Raw genomic sequence first — 20,346 nt, 5'->3', positions numbered from 1 at the left:
AGTGATGTTGATTGAGGGGTAAGTATTGGCCAGGACACCGGGGAGAACTCCCCTGCTCTTCTTCAAAATAGTGGCACGGGATCTTTTACGTCCACTTTTACGTCGGTTTAACGCCTCGTATGAAAGACGGCACCTCCGGCAGTGCAGCACTCCCTCAGTTACTGCACTGGAGTGTCAGCTTAGATTTTTAAGCTCAAGTCTCTGGAGTGAGACTTGAACCTTCTGACTCAGAGGTGAGGGTGCTGCCCACTGAGCCACGGCTGACACAATGAAAGAATAAATATCATGAGGGAGGGTGGGGGTGGGGGAAAGAGTGCGAGTGTTCTAATCTGGTTTGGTCCTAGCACAATCAACTTCGTACTCAAAACGAGTGACTGCATTCTCCAGAAAAGGCCATTAGTCACAGGACAGCATCAGACAGACCCGAGGTCAGGATATTGAAGCCTGATGGTTACGGTAGTGGACTAGCAGCTCGGAGAGGTCATGAGTTCAAATCCCACCATGGCTAGTTGTGAAATTGAATTGAAATAAATCTGGCAATCGTTTTAGGCTGTCGCCAGAAATTGATCGTGAAAGCTGCCATTTTGTTATTAAAACGCCATCTGGTTCATTGATGTCGATCAGGGAAGGGAACCTACCGTCCTTACCTGGCTTGGCCAACGTGTGACTCCAGTCGCTGTTTGACTTTTGATGCCATTGGGCAGAAGAATACCAGTTTGCCAGTATCCACCCACATGCCAAGAATATTTTTTTTTAAAAAGCAACACATGTCGCTGGCATGGAATGAGAATCTGTGTTCCAACCCAGCAACATCAAAATGGATGAATATAGAATCATAGTATATCCAGGCTACTGGGCCCAGTATGCCTTGCGCCAGCCCTCTGAAATTCCCCGGCTTTTTCTCTCGTAAATGCTATCATTGACGATTCTGGGTCTTTACAGTGAGGGTCTCGATTGTGAGGGCAAGTAACAAGGGATGTAAAGGGCATCCACATCAAGTGAACATAGGGGGTCTGATTAAGAAGTTTGCGGATGATTCTAAAATCGGCTGTGTGGTTGATACTGAAGAAGGAAGTTGTAGACTGCAGGAAGATATCAATGGACCGGTCAGGTGGGCAGAACAGTGACAATTGGAATTCAATCCGGAGAAGTGTGAGGTAATGCATTTGGGGAGGGCTAACAAGGAAAGGGAATACACATTAAATGGTAGGACACTGAGTAGTGTAGAGGAACAAAGGGACCTTGGAGTGCATGTCCACAGATCCCTGAAGGTAACAGGCCAGGTAGATAAGGTGGTTAAGAAGTCATACGGAATGCTTGCCTTTATTAGCTGTGGCATAGAATACAAGAGCAGTGGGGTTATGCTTCAACTGTATAAAACACTAGTTAGGCCTCAGCTAGAGTACTGCGTGCAGTTCTGGTCACCACATTACAGGAAAGATGTGATTGCACTAGAGAGGGTACAGAGGAGATTTACAAGGATGTTGCCGGGAGTAGAGAATCTTAGCTATGAGGAAAGACTGGATAGGCTGGGTCTGTTTTCCTTGGAACAGAGGGAGGCTGAGGGGAGACCTTAGTGAGGTGTATATAATTATGAGGGGCATAGAAAAAGTGGATAGAAAGGACCTATTTCCCTTAGCAGAGGGGTCAAAAACCAGGGGGCATAGATTTAAAGTAATTGGGGGAAGGTTTAGAGGGGATTTGAGGGGAAATTTCTTCACCCTGAGGGTTGTGGGGGTCTGGAACTCACTGCCTGAAAGGGTGGTAGAGGCAGGAACCTTAACCACATTTAAAAAGTACTTGGATGTGCACTTGGGATGCTCTAACCTGCAGGGCTACGGACCAAGAGCTGGGAAGTGGGATTAGGCTGGATAACTCTTTGTTGGCCGGCGCGGACACGATGGGTCGAAATGGCCTCCTTCCGTGCTGTAACTTTCTATGATTCTAGGAAGTGCTTCTTAATTAAACCAGAGCGTTGTCAATGACCCAAACTCTGGGGAAAGAGCCGAGTAGGAACACCCGCTCGAAGACCCCACCCAATCCCAAACCCTTCAGCTTTCGCTTGACGAATCCCCACTCCCCAGTGTCGAACACCCGGTCAACGGGGAGCCTCAGTGGTGGCCCGTTGCAGCATTATGGAATGTCAATAATGATTGACCAGTGACAGACACCACTGAGCGTGTACTTATGCAGGTAAAACCAGTTGAACCTGTGGGAACTGACTCAGTGACTTTTTAAACAAATCAGCAGATCCGTTGCCTTTTAATTATTGAATTACAATAAATTGTTTTTTGAGAAGTGCACTGAGCTGGGTCCTTGTGTAAGAATGTTAAACCACTTAGGCTGGAATTTTGCCAACGATCAGAGGGCGGGTTTGGAGGCGGGTCCGCTGTCAAAATAGCAAAGATTGACCGCAGGTAGGAAACCCGCTGTCAACCCGCCTCCACGCGAGTCTCCCAGGTGCTGGGCCTGTTAGCGGAGAACTGACCCGACACCAAGTGGCGGGAGAGACAATTAATCTCATTAAATGGCTTGTTAAGAGCCAATTTAATGGTATTTTGAGGCTTCCTTCTAATTTTACATTCTCCCCCACGGGTTCCCTGCTGCTCGGGGAACACGCCAGCTCACCCTGGCATGAGTTGAGTCTGCTCTGATGTTTCTGATAAGCTGATAGCTGCAGAAGTGGTGTCAAGGATGCCATGTTGCAGATGGTGAGCTTCAGAGCGCAGAAACTGTTGTTTACTGCATTTTTAATACGTATAGAGATTTCTTTAGCTTGCAAGCTTTTAGATCCAACTGTATGTCCAGTGCCACCTCATTGGGACAACCTTTCTCACCAGTGACAGATCGCTTCTGTCATCTCACCTGCAGCTGCCATCTATTGCAGCAACATCGGTGCCCTTGGAAAAAATCAGACCTTGGTCCTCCGAATCCTTCCACAATCAGCTCCAACACCAACATCACCAACCTTCCCCGCCATCACCTGATGCTGCACAGGACACAGGGCATCAGCCCCTGACAACATTGCTGCCCAGGAGGCCAGCGATGGCATCACCATGGCCAGATTTACTTCACTTGATGCTGTAAAATGATGTGCCAGGTTGACACCATCCCACACCAGCACTGCAAAGCATCCCTTTAATGTCCAAGCCATTCCATGCACACTCATCACTATAGTAGGGGGAGTTATGTCTCAACATTCACTGGAACTCAGTAAAGCACTTCACAGATCTGTCCAATAAGGGGCAGTGTTGGAAAGATAGATTTCACTGTATGACAACACATTACCAGAAACTTCACATGGACATTGACTAAACCTCTCAAGTGCCTACCCTTGTGTGTTGTTAGTTCAGCGGCTTTGCTTCTCCCAGTCATGGGAGCTTGCAAGATCACATTTCGTTGTTCATGTACTTGTGCAATGACAATAAAGTTGAATTATTATTATTAATTAATTATTATTATTAGTTGGTATGCTTGCAGTAGGATGAGGGTGAGTGTGAGGAGTGGCTAGTGAGATGGGGAAGTGATAATGTAGATAGAGAAGGATGGGTGGAGGTGCAAGGTAAGTTGGTGTGAGTAAGGATGTGCAGGAGTAGGGTGGGGAAGGCAGAGTGATGGGGATGTGTTGAGTGGCACAGCAGGATGAGTTTGAGTGTGGCTTTGCAGTAACGTTTCGTGATCCACTGAGATCATTGAAAGGTTGGCGCCACTGCAGCCAGGGACCCCTGATGACATCCCTGCTTTTGCCCTCCTGCGCAATGTGCTACCAGGCTGCGTTGGTGTCCTGGGGAGACCTCTTCCGCCCTTGGAAGGGAAGAGAACCTCCCCGCGTGCTGTGACTCCCTCCATTAGTTTCCCACATTACAACAGTAACTCCACTTCAAAACTACTTCATTGGCTGTAAAGCGCTTAGGAACGCCTGGTGGTCGTGAAAGGTGCTATATAAATGCAAGTCTTTCTTTATAAGCATATAGAGGGAGTCATTGGAGAGGCTGGGTGCAAGCGTTCACCTTTGTGCAGTGTTTGTCAGTGTTTGCAGCACCTCAATGCTGTCAAACACTGAAAGAACAACCATCAAACTCAATGTGGCCGTGGTCCCTTTAAGGAAACTGGCTGATGACGCGTCATCAAATGACGTCATCAGACCCGCTTCCTGTTAATTGACTGGGAAGCCCGCAGGGCGGGGCTTCACAAGGACAATCGAGGGAAAAACCCTTTGACAGAGCGGCTGCAGCCAGGATCGTGACTGGAACCCGGAAACCAACTTTCCCGCCACCGTCCCGACACCGCTGAGAAAATCGCGGCCTTAGTTTCCCTGACCTCTTACAATTCAATACGGTGCATGCAGGCAGTTTTTCTTCCCACAACTCCATGACCTGACGATTCTTGAGAGCGACAGTGAAGGATGGCTCACTCCGGGTCTCTCTCTGATCGAATCTGAAAGACGTACAGGGTAGAGTTATGTTTACCTCGAATTTGCAGCACGGAAACAGGCCATTCGGCCCAACTGCTCCACATGAGCCTCCTCCCACCCTACTTCATCTCACTCTATCAGCATAACCTTCTATTCCTTTCTCCCTCATGTGTTTATCTAGTTTCCCCTAAAATCCATCTTTGCTATTCGCCTGAACCACTCCCTGTGGCAGCGAGTTCCACATTCTAACCAATCTCTGGGTAAAGAAGTTTCTCCTGAATTCTTTATTGGATTTATTAGTGACTGTCTTGTATTTATGGCCCTTAGTTTTGGACACCCGCACAAGTGGGAGCATCTTCTCTACGTCTACCCTACCGAACCCCTCCATAATTGTAAAGACCTCACCTCTCAGCCTTTCGAGAGAAAAGAATCCCAACCTGTTCAGTCTTTCCCGATAGTTAGTTCTGGTATCATCCTTGTAAATCTCAATGCTAGTGGTAACTGTCAACTGGTTACTGCCATGGTTAAAATACCACGTTTGGAAAATGAAGCCTCCTATTTTGACTTCACTTTCAATTAAATAAACTTCAGGGGTTTGCAGTGAGCTTTTTATTTTGGAGAACGTGCTGTTAGACATTGCTGGTTGGCCACATTTCATTATGATATCTCTGGGTGCAGTTACACTTTCAGTTATCCGTGTTTCAGATGAGACGCTAAACCGAGGCCCCGTCTGCCCTCTCAGGTGGACATAAAAGATCCCACACCACGATTTTGAAGAACATAAGAAAAGAACATAAGAAATAGGAGCAGGAGTCGGCCATTCGGCCCTTCGAGCCTGCTCCGCCATTCAATGAGATCATGGCTGATCTTCTGCCTCAACTCCATTCAGCGGCCCTATTACCATATCCCTTGATGCCCTTACTAGTCAGAAATCTATCGACTTCTGTTTTGAATATACCCAATAACTGAGCCTCCACAGCCCTCTGGGGTAGAGAATTCCAAAGATTCACCACCCTCTGTGTGAAGAAATTTCTTCTCATCTCAGTCCTGAATGGCCTACCCTTTATCTTGAGGCTGTGGCCCCTGGTTCTAGACTCCCCATCCAAGGGAAACATTCTCCCAGCATCCATCCTATCAAGCCCTGTAATAATTTTGTATGCTTCAATGAGATCCCCTCTCATTCTTCTGAATTCAAGAGAATACAGGCCTAGTTTACTCAATCTCTTCTCATACAACAGTCCCGCCATCCCAGGAATCAGTCTCGTGTACCTTCGTTGCACTCCCTCTATGGCAAGTATATCCTTCCTTAGATAAGGAGACCAAAATTGTACACAGTACTCCAGGTGTGGTCTCACCAAGGCCCTATATAATTGGAGTAAGACTTCTTTACTCCTGTACTCAAATCCTCTTGTAATGAAGGCCAGCATACCATTTGCCTTCCTAATGGCTTGCTGCAGCTGCACATTCACTTTCAGTGACTCATGTACAAGGACACCCAGGTCCCTTTGAACATCTGCATTCCCCAATCTTTCACCATTTAGGAAATACTCTGCCTTTCTGTTTTTTCTACCAAAGTGGATAACTTCACATTTATCCACATTATATTCCATCTGCCATGTTCTTGCCCACTCACTGAGCCTGTTGAGATCCCCTTGAAGCCTCTTCACATCCTCTTCGCAACTGCCATTGCCACCTAGCTTTGTATCATCAGCAAATTTGGAAATGTTACATTTAGTCCCCTCATCCAAATCATTGATATAGATTGTGAATAGCTGGGGCCCAAGCACCGATCCTTGCGGTACCCCACTAGTCACAGCCTGCCATCCTGAAAAAGACTCGTTTATCCCTACTCTTTGTTTTCTGTCTGTTAACCAATTCCTAATCCATGCTAGTATATTACCACCAATTCCATGAGCCCTAATTTTGTTCACCAACCTCTTGTGTGGGACCTTATGGAAGGCCTTCTGAAAATCCAAATACACCACATCTACCGGTTCCCCTTTGTCTACTCCACTAGTTACATCCTCAAAGAACTCCAATAGGTTTGTCAAACAGGATTTCCCTTTCATAATTCCATGTTGATTCTGCCCAATCTTACTATTGGTTTCTAAGTGCCCAGTTATTGCATCCTTTATAATAGATTTCAGCATTTTCCCAACTACTGATGTGAGGCTAACGGGTCTGTAGTTCCCTGTTTTCTCTCTCCCTCCTTTCTTAAATAGCGGGGTTACATTTGCTATCCTCCAATCTGCAGGAACCATTCCAGAATTTATAGAATTTTGGAAGATGACAACCAATGCGTCCACTATTCCAATGGCCACCTCTTTCAAAACCCTAGGATGTAGGTCATCCGGTCCTTGGGATTTATCGACTTTTAGTCCCATTAATTTTGCTAGTACTGTTTTTTTACTAATAATAATTTCTTTAAGTTCCTCATTCTCGCCACACCCTTGGTTTTCTCGTATTTCTGGGAGGCTTTTTGTGTCTTCCTCCGTGAAGACAGAAACAAAGTATTTATTTAATTTCTCTGCAATTTCCTCATTCCCCATTATAAATTCTCCCGTCTCTGACTGTAAAGGACCTACATTTACCTTCGCCAGTCTTTTCCTTTTCACATACCTATAGAAGCTTTTACAATCCGTTTTTATATTTTTCGCTAGTTTCTGCTCATATTCCATTTTCCCTTTCTTTATCAATTTCTTGGTCCCCTTTTGCTGATTTCTAAAAAAATCCCAATCCTCAGGCTGACCGCTTTTTCTGGCAACTTTATAAGCTTCCTCCTTTGACTTAATACTAGCTTTAATTTCTTTTGTTAGCCATGGTTGGATCACTTTTCCTTTTGGGTTTTTATGCCCTAGAGGAATATGTTTGTTGCAAATTATGCATTATTTCCTTGAATGTTGAGCAGGGGTGTTCTCCCCGTGTCCTGGCCAATATTTATCCCTCAACTAACATCGCTAAAAACAACATATTTAGCCCTCTCCCCTTTTTTGAACAGAGATCTCACTTTTTTTCTCTCTCTCTCTCTCTCTCTCTCATTCTTTCTCTGTTTCTCTTTTTGCTCTCTTATCTCCTGCTTTGACATCCACCCCACACCAGCCCAGTTCCCCCAAAATGCACACTTAAGACGTTGTTGTTCCAGCGAGGGTTGCTAATACAAATATAAGTTGGTAATAATGACAATGGTGACCTGGAATATTTTTGCTTGTTTTCAGCTGACCTGCAACTGAAGGCCCCACCGACCATGATCTCTTTGGCTGGAGGAATGCCAAACCCCAGTATGTTCCCCTTTGAGTCCGCCAGCTTCACCATGAAGGATGGGCTAAGCATCACCTTCGGTACCGATATAATGAATAAGGCGCTGCAGTACTCCGCTTCAGCGGGGTAAGTGGAGACTACACTTATCACCTACGGCAACTGAACTGCTCACCCTCAGATATGCCCAGAAGCATAGAATTTGAATTCAGTTTACAAAAAAGATGGAGTCAGGTAAATGTGACCAGGAAGCTGTCGGATTGTCTTAAAAACCCTACTGGTTCACTGAAGCCCCTTTAGGGAAGGAATCCTGCTGTCGTTACCCAGTTTGGGCCTATATGTGACTCCAGTCCCACAACCAACGCGATTGACTCTTAACTGCCCTCTGAAGTGTTCTATGTTGAATTGTCACCTTCTCAGGGCAACTAGGAATGGGGCAATAAATGCTGGCCTTGCCCGTGATGCCCACATCGCGAGATAAAAACATATTTAAAGGTTGGGGTTTTATAATAATTTTTCTTTCTGGTGGTGTTTGAGCTCACTGTGGAAATTCAGAGGATTATTCACGGTGTCTCACATCACAACAGATCACTTCCTCTGCTTAATCAGACCTTTGGACTCCTCCAATTCTGGCCTCTTGCGCAACCCTGATTTTCATCACTCCGCCATTGGTGGCCGTGCCTTCAGTTGTCCAGCCCCTAAACTCTGAAGCGTTATCAAACAAAATTTGACACCGAGCCACATAAGGAGATATTGGGACAGATGAACAAAAACTTGGTCTAAGGGGTAGGTTTTAAGCAGCGTTTTAAAGGAGGAGAAAGAGGTAGATAGAGAGGTAAAGAGGCGGAGAGGTTTAGGGAGGGAATTCCAGAGCTTGGGGCCTAGACAGCTGAAGGCACGGCTGCCAATGGTGGAGCAATTAAAATCGGGGATTTGCAAGAATTCAAAATTGGAGGAGTGCAGAGATCTTGGAGGGTTGTGGGGCTGGAGGAGGTTAGAGTTTGGGAGGAGCGAGGCCATGTAGGGATTTGAACACAAGGATGAGAATCTTAATATCTAAGCATTGCTGGACCGGGAGCCAATGTAGGTAAAGCGAGCACAGAGGTGATGGGTGTGAGTTAGTTTACGGGCAGCAGAGATTTGGATGAGCTGAAGTTTATGGAGGGTGGAAGAACTGAAAGGATTGCGCTGTAGGTCATTTAGGGATTGAAAGTCTGATTTAATGAACAACGGGAGAATGTCCACTTTTTCTCTTGTCATTAATGAATCACGACTGAAATAGTTGGAACAAGCGACTTTGAAACATGCGAGAATGCGATTTCAATGGAAGGTTGTCAATTCCAGAGAAAAATAAACCACAACCATATTTTTAAATGAGAGGACAAATTTTACCGTTTATTTTATTCACCCAGTCTTCTGAACCAGATATCCCAAAATCCTTCAGAAAGTCCACAGCCAGATTTCCAAAGGGTTAAACAATGTCACTCTTGTGTTTTACAGAATTCCAGAATTAATCTCCTGGATGAAGGATCTCCAAAAAGTTCTTCATAATCCTCCAACTGTTAACTACAGTCCTGAACAAGGACAGATGGATCTATGTGTCACCAACGGCAGTCAGGAGGGACTCAGTAAGGTGAGGCGAGGTGGATTCAATCAATAGTGTTAGCCGTGGCTCAGTGGGCAGCACTCTCGCCTCTGAGTCAGAAGGTTCGGGGTTCACAGTCCCACTCCAGAGACTTGAGCGCAAAAATCTAGGCTGACACTCCAGTGCAGTGCTGAGGGAGTGCTGCACTGTCCGAGGTGCTGTCTTTTCGATGAGTTGTTAAACCGAGGCACCATCTGCCCTCTCAGGTTGATGTAAAAGGTCCCATGACTACTATTTCATAGAAACATAGAAGAGAGGAGCAGGAGTAGGCCATTCGGGCCCTCGAGCCTGCTCCGCCATTTAATGAGATCATGGCTGATCATCCAAACTCAGTACCCTGTCCCTGCTTTCTCCCCATATCCCTTGATCCCTTTAGCCTTAAGAAATATATTTAACTCCTTCTTGAATATATTTAATGAATTGGCCTCAACTGCCTTTTGTGGTAGAGAATTCCACAGGTTCACCACTCTCTGGGTTAAGAAATTCCTCCTTATCTCTGTCCTGAATGGCTTACCCCTTATCTTTAGACTGTGACCCCTGGTTCTGGACTCCCCCGCCAGCGGGAACATCCTTCCTGCATCTAGTCTGTCTAGTCCTGTTAGAATTTTATGAGTTTCAATGAGATCCCCTCTCATTCTTCTAAACTCCAGCGAAAAGCCCTATCGACCCAATCTCTCCTCATAATTCATTCCTGCCATCCCAGGTATCAGTCTGGTGAATCTTCGCTGTACTCCCTCCATGGCAAGAACATCCTTCCTCAGATAAGGTGACCAAAACTGCACACAATATTCAAGGTGTTGCCTCAACAAGGCCCTGTACAACTGCAGCAAGACATCCTTGCTCCTGTAGTCGAATCCTCTCGCTACGAAGGCCAACATACCATTTGCCTTCTTAACCGCCTGCTGCACCTGCATGCTTACCTTCAGCGACTGGTGCACAAGAACACCCAGGTCTCATTGCACTTTCCCTTCTCCCAATCTATTGCCGTTCAGATAATAATCTGTCTTCCTGTTTTTGCCACCAAAGTGGATAACCTCGCATTTTTCCACATTATACTGCACCTGCCATGCATTGCCCAATCACCCAACCTGTCCAAATCATACTGGAGTTTCTCGGCATCCTCCTCACAGCACACATGCCCACCCAGCTTTGTGTCGTCTGCAAACTTGGAGATATTACATCTAGTTCCCTCGTCTAGATCATTAATATATATTGTGAATAGCTGGGGTCCTAGCACCGATCCCTGCGGTACCCCACTAGTCACTGCCTGCCACTCGGAAAAAGACCCGTTTATTCCAACTTTTTGCTTCCTGTCTGCCAACTAGTTCTCTATCCAAGTCAGTACCTTATCCCCAATCCCATGTGCTTTAAATTTACACGCTAATCTCTTATGCGGGACCTTATCGAAACCCTTCTGAAAGTCCAAATACACCACATCCACTGGTTCTTCCTTGTCTATTCTACCAGTTACAGCCTCAAACAAGTCCAGTAGATTAGTCAAGCATGATTTACCTTTTGTAAATCCATGTTGACTTTGTCCGATCCTGTCACTGTTTTCCAAGTGCCCTGCTATTACATCTTTTATAATGGACTCTAGCATTTTCTCCACTACCGATGTCAGGCTTACCGGTCTATAATTTCCCGTTTTCGCTCTACCACCTTTTTTAAATAGTGGGATTACATTAGCTACCCTCCAATCCATGGGAACTGTGACAGAGTCTATAGAATTTTGGAAGTTGACCAGCAATGCATGTACTATTTCTAGGGCCACTTCTTTAAGTACCCTTGGATGTAGATTATCAGGCCCTGGGGATTTATCGGCCTTCAATCCCGTCAATTTCCCTAACACCATTTCCCTACAAATACTGATTTCATTCAGTTCCTCCCTCTCATTAGACCCTATGTTCCCCAACATCTCTGGGAGGTTATTTGTGTCCTCCTTTGTGAAGACAGAACCAAAGTATGCATTTAATTGGTCTGCCATTTCTTTGTTCCCCATTATAAATTCCCCTGATTCTGATTGCAAGGCACCTACGCTTGACTTCACCAATCTTTTTCTCTTCACATATCTATAGAAGCTTTTACAGTCAGTTTTTATGTTCCCTGAAAGCTTACTCTCATACTCTATTTTCCCCCTCTTAATTAATCCTTTTGTCCTCCTTTGCTGAATCCTAAACTGCTCCCAATCCTCAGGTTTGCTGCTTTTTCTGGCCAATTTATATGTCCTCTCCTTGGATCTTATGCTATCCCTAATTTCTCTTGTTAACCACGGTTGCGCCACCTTTTTTGTTTTATTTTTATGCCAGACAGGGATGAACAAATTCTGTACTTCATCCATCGATCTTTAAGGGTTTGCCTTTGCCTATCCACCATCAACCCTTTAAGTAACGTTCCCCAATCCATCCTATCCAACTCGCGCCTCATACCATCGTAGTTTCCTTTATTTAAATTCAGGATCCTAGTCTCTGAGTCAGCTACTTCACTCTCCATCTTAATGAAGAATTCGATCATATTATGATCGCTCCTCCCCAAGGGGCCTCGCACAACAAGATTGCTAATCAATCCTTTCTCATTACATAATACCCAGTCTATGATGGCCTGATCTCTAGTTAGTTCCTCGGCATATTGGTCTAATAAACCATCCCTTATACACTCGAGGAATTCCTCCTCCACAGTATTGTTACTAATTTGGTTAGCCTAATCTATATGTAGATTAAAGTCACCCATGATAACTGCTGTGCCCTTACTGCACGCGTCTCTAATTTCCTGTTTAATGCCATCCCCAAACTCAGCATTACTGTTTGGGGGTCTGTATACAACTCCCACTAATGTTTTCTGCCCCTTGGTATTTCTCAGCTCTACCCATACAGATTCCACATCATCAGAGCTAATGGTCCAGAAATTTGGGTCCCAGCGCGTGAGTACACACGGGATACTCACGCGTAGGCCCAACAAAAGTGCCGGTTTCGTGCATGCACTGCGCATGCGCGGGAAACCGGCACTTCCGTTCCCCTGAAAGAAGGGGTTGACAGGTGGAACGCGTGCGCCGGAGAGGCAGCTTGTGCGCATCAAACTTACGTTTTTTTTGCAGGTTTCTCCGGGAGGGTAAGTCTCCAGCAGTTACACTTTTAAAAAGCAGGTGCAAGGCCTGCTTTTAACAAGGTAAGTGGTAAATTAATTATAATTAAAACATTTTTTCCACAGGTTTATTATTTTTAAATAGTTTAAAGAAAGGTAAGTTTATTTTTAGCCCCGATAGAAAATGTAATAAATTTTTTCAAAAATTTAAATTATTGTTTAAAATAGTTATTTCATGTAATTTATAGTTATTTTAAAAAAGTGATTTTTTAAAAATTTATTTGACATTTTAGTGATGTTTTGGGGCTTATAGTATTTATAGGTTTGACCGCTCTTCCTGTCAAACTTATGAATGAAGCATTCCCTGCTACCATGGGTTCTCCATGGCCCACGTGATCCCAGGGGACGCATCACTAACTGCGCCCCTGGGATACGCAAGCACTGCGCGCCGGCAGTTGGAGGAGGCCCAGGATCGGAATCCCACGCGGGCCCACAGCTCAACAGCCGGCAAGGTAAGTGCAGGTCGGGGGCTTGCACCTGCGGGAAGCCCCCGACCCGAATTTCTGGGCCAATATCCTTCCTTACTATTGTGTTAATCTCCTCTTTAACCAGCAATGCTACCCCATCTCCTTTTCCTTTTTTCTTGTTCTTCCTGAATATTGAATGTTGATGTTGAATTCCCAGCCTTGGTCACCCTGGAGCCATGGCTCTGTAATCCCAATTATATCATATCCGTTTACATCTATTTGCGCAGCTAATTTATCCACCTTATTATGAATGCTCCTCGCGTTAAGACACAAAGCCTTCAGGCTTGTTTTTTTAACACTCTTATTCCTTTTAGAATTATTATTTACTCTGGCCCTGTTTGATTTACACACTTGATTTCTCTGCCTTCCACTTTTGCTTTTCTCCTTCCTGTCGTTTGCTTCTATCCTTGCTTCCCTTTCCTCTGTCTCCCTGCACAGGTTCCCAACCCCCTGCCATTTTAGTTTAAACCCTCCCCAACAGCACTAGCAAACACTCCCCCTAAAACATTGGTCCCGGTCCTGCCCAGGTGCAAACCATCCAGTTTGTACTGGTCCCACCTCCCCCAGAACCGGTTCCAATGTCCCAGGAATTTGAATCCCTCCCCCTTGCGCCATTCCTCTAGCCACGTATTCATCTGAAATATCCTTCTATTTCTACTCTGACTAGCATGTGGCACTGGTAGCAATCCTGAGATTACTACCTTTTGAGGTCCTATTTTTTAATTTACCTCCTAACTCCCTATATTCAGCTTTTAGGACCTCATCCCGTTTTTTACCAATATCGTTGATACCTATATGCACCAGAAAAGCTGGCTGTTCACCCTCCCCCTCCAGAATGCCCTGCAGCTGCTCCGAGACATCCTTGACCCTTGTACCAGGGAGGCAACATACCATCCTAGAGTCTCGTTTGTGGCCGCAGAAACGCCTACCTATTCCCCTTACAATAGAATCCCCTATCACTATAGCTCTCCCACTCTTTTTCCTCCCATCCTGTGCAGCAGAACCACCCATGGTGGTTTCGTAGAAGATCAGGGGAATTATCTGCTGCATTGACTTCAGTGGTGATCAAAATCGAACGGGGTGTAAATCCAGCGTTGCGCGGGCAGGTTGCGAAAAATATTCTGGTACATTTCAGTTTTCTTAATCCATAGCATTAGACTGCTGCTGTTGTCCTGCGAGGTTGTGGAGTGATCCCGTACTCGAGAAGGTTCATGTTCTCAAATCCTCGTGCCTGTCGGCTAAACAGTGAAGTATTTTTTTTCTCTTCCCGTTTTTCCAGGTGTTCGAGATGCTCCTCAGCTCTGGGGACTCCATTCTTCTAGACACTCCAACATATCCTGGCACACTGGCCTCAGTAAGAAGCGTTTAAAGCTTGTTGGAAAGAGACTGTTTAGGTTTACACTTGGGCGCACATCTGGTGCAGCGGATTGCCTGCCCCTTATCGAAACCATCCGATTTTCATTCCCTTGAAATCTGGCCGGTTTGATAACAGGCGTGTGCAATCTGTGCCTGAGTGGGCAGCACTCTCGCCCCCGACACAGAAGCTTGTGGGTTCAAGTCCCACTCTACCTGAGCACGACGTTTAGGCTGACACTCCCAGTGCAGTGCTGAGGGAGTGCTGCACTGTCGGAGGTGCCGACTGTCAGATGCGATGTTAAACCGAGGGCCCGTCCACTCTCTCAGGTGGACCCAAAAGATCCCATGGCACTTTTTCGAAGAAGAGCAGAGGAGTGCTCGCCAGTGTCCTGGCCAATATCTATCCCTCAAGCAGCATCACTGAAAGGATAGTTTATCCGGTCATCAGCTGATTGCTGTTTGTGGGAGCTAGCTGTGCGCAAATTGTCTGCCGTGTTTCCCACATTACAACAGCGACTACACTTCAAAAGTGCTTCATTGGCTGTAAAGCACTTTGAGACGTCCGGTGGCCATGAAAGGTTCTATAGAAACGCAAGTCTTTCTTCTTCTGTCTCTCTCTTTTTCTCTCTCTTTGAACAATGGTCTCAACACTCACTCCTGGGGGAGACACCACTGTCTACATCCCTCCAGTCTGAGAAACATCTGTCAACCATTACTCTCTGCCCATTTTACCGATGCTGCCACATAATGCTGTAATTTTATCAACAAGCTTCCTAATGTGGAACCTTATCAAATGCCTTTTGAAAATCCATGTTCACAATCTAGCCCATTGTTGTGCCAATAACTAGACTCTAAAGGAACACTTGGAGTTCAAGTGTGTGAGACCCACTGATACAACAATAGACACAGAAGCGTTTAAAATGCTGTCAGTTTTTATGCATTCTCAGGGTTTGGGCATCACTGGCAAGTTGCCCTGAGGTGGTGGTGGGTCATCTCCTTGAACTGCTGCAGTCTGTGTGGTGTAGCTGCTCCCTCAATGCTCTCACGGTTTGATGCTCGGTCACTTCAGAGGGCAGTTAAGGGTCAACCACGTTGTCGTGGGAGAGGAGCCACATATAGTTTGGACCGGGTAAGGACGGCAGGTTTCCTTCCCTCATGAACCAGTTGGGCTTTTGCGACAATCCGACAACTTCATGATCATTTTTACTGATACAAGCTTTTTATTTCCGCATATTAAAAACTGAATTCAAATTCTCAAACTGCCATGCTGGAATTTAAATTCCCACCAACCCAATGTTCTCTCCTCTGCTGAAAGCATTAACTCATGCCTGGTCGTGGTTCTACAGGAATGGGACTCCCTCCAGTACTGCACCCAAGCACCCAATGTCGGCAGGCTGTTTCACCATGGAAAGGGACAAAGAAACTAGGCCTGATCCTGCCCTCCCCCAACATCGACACACCCGCACTTCCCAGCACAGTTACTGTATCACGATCAGGTATAAGAACCTTGACTGATTCATATCTTATTCCCGCTCCTCACCCCCAACCTTGGGAGTCGGGGCAATTGTAGCACCACAGTGGCTGGCTGAGATCAGCTAACCGCACAGCCCAGGAATTGAATCTGAGAATCATTGTGGCTCAGGTCCATGTTAATCAGTGCACTTACTAAATGAGGCATCGGGGGGAGCTCTTATATTACTGTGACTGTGATTTCAAAGAAAACAGCAGTGGCCACTAATGAACATTATGCTCTATTGTAAGATAATAAACTTGCAGAATGGGCATATAATTGACAAATGAAGTTCAACACAGATAAATGTGAGGTATTACATTTTGGTACGAAGAATAGGGAGGTAACTTTTTACTTGGAGGGTGCGAGTCTAGGTGTGGTGGAGGAACAAAGGGATCTCGGAGTACAAATACACTAATCACCAAAAGTTGCGACACAGGTTAGCAAGGCCATAAAAAAGCAAACCAAGCACTAGGGTTTATTTCTAGAGGGATAGAATTGAAAAGTAGGGACGTTATGTTAAACCTGTATCGAACCTTGCTTAGACCACACTTAGAGTACTGCGCACAGTTCTGGTCGCCATATTATAAAAAGGATATAGAGGCACTGGAGAGGGTGCAGAGAAGATTTACAAGGATGATACCAGAAATGCGAGGGTAAACATATCAGGAAAGGATGAACAGGCTGGGTCTCTTTTCTCTTGAAAAGGGAAGGCTGAGGGGTGACCTAATCGAGGTCTTTAAAATTATGAAAGGTTTTGATAGAGTGGATACAGAAAGAAAGTTTCCACTTGTGGGGAAGAGCATAACTAGAGGCCTTCAATATAAGATAGTCACCAAGAAAGCCAATAGGGAATTCAGAAGAAACTTCTTTACCCAAAGAGTGGTGAGAATGTGGAACTCGCTACCACAGGGAGTGGTTGAAGCGAATAGTATAGATTTATTTAATGGGAGGCTAGACAAGCATATGAGGGAGAAGGGAATAGAGGGTTATGCTGATAGAGTTAGATGAGGAAAGTCGGGAGGAGGCTCGAGTGGAGCATAAACTCCGGCAAGGACTGGTTGGGCCGAATGGCCTGTTTCTGTGCTGTATATCCTATGTAATCCAATGCAATTGAATTGTAAACGCCTTGAGGAAGGAATGACCAATCAGTTAATCACCCTTGTTTTGGTACAGCTCCAACCACTAGGGTGCAAGATCCTCGGCATCGCGAGTGATCAACATGGAATGATTCCACAATCCCTGTCAGACATCCTTTCAAAGTGGAAGCCGGAGGATGCGAAGAATCCAGTCTCTGATATTCCAAGAGTTCTGTACACTATTCCAAATGGCGGAAACCCAACTGGAGCCTCCATGACTGCGAACCGGAAGAGGGAGGTGTATCAGGTAAGGCACAACAAAGAATATTGATGGACGGTAAGGTTGCCAAACTCTGCTTGGACATAGTCTTGGAGGTTTCATCGCATGACCTCCAACCGCCCCGCACAGAGAAACGGCTTCTTATTCCATCTCCCAATATTTTTATAAATGAATGAGCAAAAGTGTTTAATGAAAATGGGGGAATAACAAAGCCTTTTTTTAACGTCCCGGTGATTTCTCTCCCGGATTGCTCGTATGAGATCAGGTAAGGCACAACCAGAATATTGAGAGATGGTAAATCCAGGAGATTAATCTTAAACTTCCTGGAGACTCCAGGATAATCCTGGAGAGAGTTGGCAACACTAATAGATGTTGGTTCTACTTCACATGATGGTGCTATTTGCACACAGGCCTTGTGTTTCAAAGTCCACCAGCGTATTGATGCATGGTCCTCATTTTCTAAACCCACCCACAGCCTGGCTCCAGCTCTCTTCCCCGTTGCCCACAACCAGCCCGAACCCTCTGCTTCTCTGACTCTCCCAAGTTCTTGCTGGCTTCCTGCCCTCTCCATTCCTCCACTGAAGACCAGTTGTAAGATACCCTAGTCGTGTATACGTAGGACTAGGATCTGGTTTGATCTCATAGATGATTGAGGTTTTTGCTTTCTTTTTACTTATAAATGTCTTGTGGATTTGCGCTGTAGTTAGAAATAATGAAATGGTTAAAGTTGTTCATTCCCAGGATGCTTTCAGGTTTAATGCGTCAGGGTACAGTTTGGCTAACTCTGCTGTTTAGTTCTGCTGAAAGTGCAGGATGTGTGATTCACGTCTGTTTGATTAACCTTTGTCAATACATTGAGAAACGAGATGGGCCCAAGATAGCGATAGGAAGTGGGACAGTGGGCCAAGATGATAAACAAATTGGCATCTGGACGCTTTGGAGGAACCGTCGCATTTCTGAGGGTCTTGTTCACAATAACTGTTATCAGGACATAATGGCCGGTTGGGGGCAGGGGGCCTCCGAGGCGGGCTGGATTCCCAGGCGGCTGTGTTTCCTACAGGCCCGGCCGACCTTAACGGCAGGGCCTGATTTGCGTGTGAGGCCTCCGATTCCCACCCGCAGCCAGACACAGAGGCTGGTTGGCTGCGGACGGGTAGGCCTGCAGGTGCGAGGGGTCAGTCCGGGGGAGGGATCACAGAAAGGGGGTCAGGAATCGGCAGTTGGGGGTCGGGGAGGTTGGCAGTGGGGGATCGGGGATCACCGGGTGGGTGGCGGGGGGGGGTCGGCCGGAGCATCGGCAGGGGTGGCCGTGCGAGGGGTGCTCTAAAGTTCCAAGTGGTTGTATTTTTGTGTGTTTATTATTTTCATTTAGCTGATGTTGCTCAGCAAGTTTTCCATTGATCAAAATCACTTGTATTTGTGGACAGCATTTTGTGACATCTTGTGTGATCAGTACCAGAAAGCCTTAAAGCAAGAAGTGAAGGGTTTTGATAGAGTAGATAGGGAGAAACTGTCTCCACTGGCAGGAGGGTCGGTAACCAGAGGACACAGATTTAAGGTGATTGGCAAAGAACAGGGGTCGAAATGAGGAGAATTTTTTTATGCAGCGAGTTGTGATGATCTGGAATGCGCTGACTCAATGTTTGTCCACTAATATCAAGAGTCACTTCTAGAAAAATGTCTCAACAAAAATCAGTTTCAGATTGACATGTGAATAGAATATCCAATAAGCAAGATGCTGTCATCAGTTATAAGGACATTGGGATCGGTTCCCGAGCGGTGAACCTTGCATCAAAGTGTTCCCCGACGAATCCTCCGCCCCTTCAACTCAACTCCTCATCAAAGAACTGTCAGGAATTTCACCGTCCCCTGTCTAGGGAAGCACTAAGTACCTGAATTTGGCTCGTCAACCGGTCCTGATTATACTACCAACCCCTATTAGGATACATATAAACTGTTGAGTGAAAGAGTTCATCTCTTCTTGCTAAGTAATCAAATAAGAAGTCAGACCATGAAACCATGAACTAACGTTTCTTTATTAACTCTTCACGTTAAACAGTAAGAATATGCAGGCACTGAGGTAGATATTTGATGGAATTCATGTCTGAGGTTATTTGGATTGTTCACTTGGGTAACTTAGCATCAGATGGCTTTACTCATTACAAGTTTACTCATTACAAGTTTACTTATTACTAGTTTATATTTTACTTAAATTACTTGAATTATCTGCCTATCTCCGGCTGATGGAGCTCTTAAACTTCTCTCCACCTCTCTCTTCCTTTCCTGATCTCTTCCTTCTTGACTCTTCTGATCTGTTCCGTCCTTCTACTTTCCATGCAACTTGATTCACTTCTATGCTGAAAACATTATCTTTTCCATGTTGGATTAACAAAGCAAATTCAACAACTTGCACTGATCTACATCTTTTTAATGTAGAAGAACATTCTAATGCACTTCAGAGGCGGAATCGGACAAAAATGGATGGCAAGAAGATGATATTAGCAGGGGTGAGAGACGGGCTTTAAGGAGTTCTTAACGGAGGAGGTGGAGAGGTTTTTGAAGGAAAATCAGAGCATGGGGCCTAGATGGCTGAAGGCCTGGTCTCCAATGGTGGGACAAAGGGAGAGAAGTATACACAAAAGGCCTGAGTTAGGAACGGTGAGCTTGGGAGAGGCATTGTAGGACTGGAGGAGATTACAGAGATAGGGCGGGTGACGCCATGAAGTGTTTGTAACACCAGGATGAGAATTTTAAATTTGAGACATAGAAACATAGAGATAGGAACAGGAGTAGGCCATTCGGCCCTTCGAGCCTGCTCCGCCATTCAATGAGATCATGGCTGATCTTCGTCTGAGATCTTAGCTGATCTTACCAGTTCAGTACCCCGTCCCCGCCTTTTCTCCGTAACCCTTAATCCCCTTAGCCTTCAGAAATATATCCAATTCTCTCTTGAAAATATTTATTGAATTAGCCTTCACAGCCCTCTGTGGCAGGGAATTCCACAGGCTCACCACTCTTTGAGTGAAGAAATTCTTCCTCATCTCTGTTTTAAATGATTTGCCCGCTATTTTTAGACTGTGGCCCCTGGTTCTGTGCTCCCCTGCCATTGGAAACATTCTCTCTGAATTCAGCCTGTCCAGGCCTGCCATAATTTTATATGTTTCGATGAGATCCCCTCTCAATCTTCTAAACTCCAGTGAGT

At 45.5% G+C, this 20,346-nt stretch overlaps 1 protein-coding gene across 4 annotated transcripts in view; it reads left to right on the top strand.

The window, feature by feature from the left end:
- Positions 1 to 20,346, top strand: part of LOC147124006 (kynurenine/alpha-aminoadipate aminotransferase, mitochondrial-like) — a 59,235-nt gene that overhangs the window by 7,666 nt on the left and 31,223 nt on the right. For 3 of the 4 annotated variants that reach the window (XM_085977068.1, XM_085977264.1, XM_085977136.1), the window contains 4 exons: positions 7,630 to 7,798; positions 9,170 to 9,302; positions 14,199 to 14,273; positions 16,962 to 17,171. In XM_085977068.1, the coding sequence (XP_085833194.1) occupies positions 7,630 to 7,798; positions 9,170 to 9,302; positions 14,199 to 14,273; positions 16,962 to 17,171 (587 nt within the window). The remainder of the gene's footprint in view (positions 1 to 7,629; positions 7,799 to 9,169; positions 9,303 to 14,198; positions 14,274 to 16,961; positions 17,172 to 20,346) is intronic. The other variant, XM_085977198.1, reaches the window with a different exon arrangement.

The sequence above is a fragment of the Somniosus microcephalus genome, chromosome 1 (genome assembly GCF_052327205.1).
Source record: "Somniosus microcephalus isolate GS21.2 chromosome 1, FLI_Smic_1.0, whole genome shotgun sequence".
Lineage (NCBI taxonomy): Eukaryota > Metazoa > Chordata > Chondrichthyes > Squaliformes > Somniosidae > Somniosus > Somniosus microcephalus.
The sequence above is the reverse complement of the archived record's forward strand: the minus strand, read 5'-3'. Positions and strand labels throughout refer to the sequence as shown.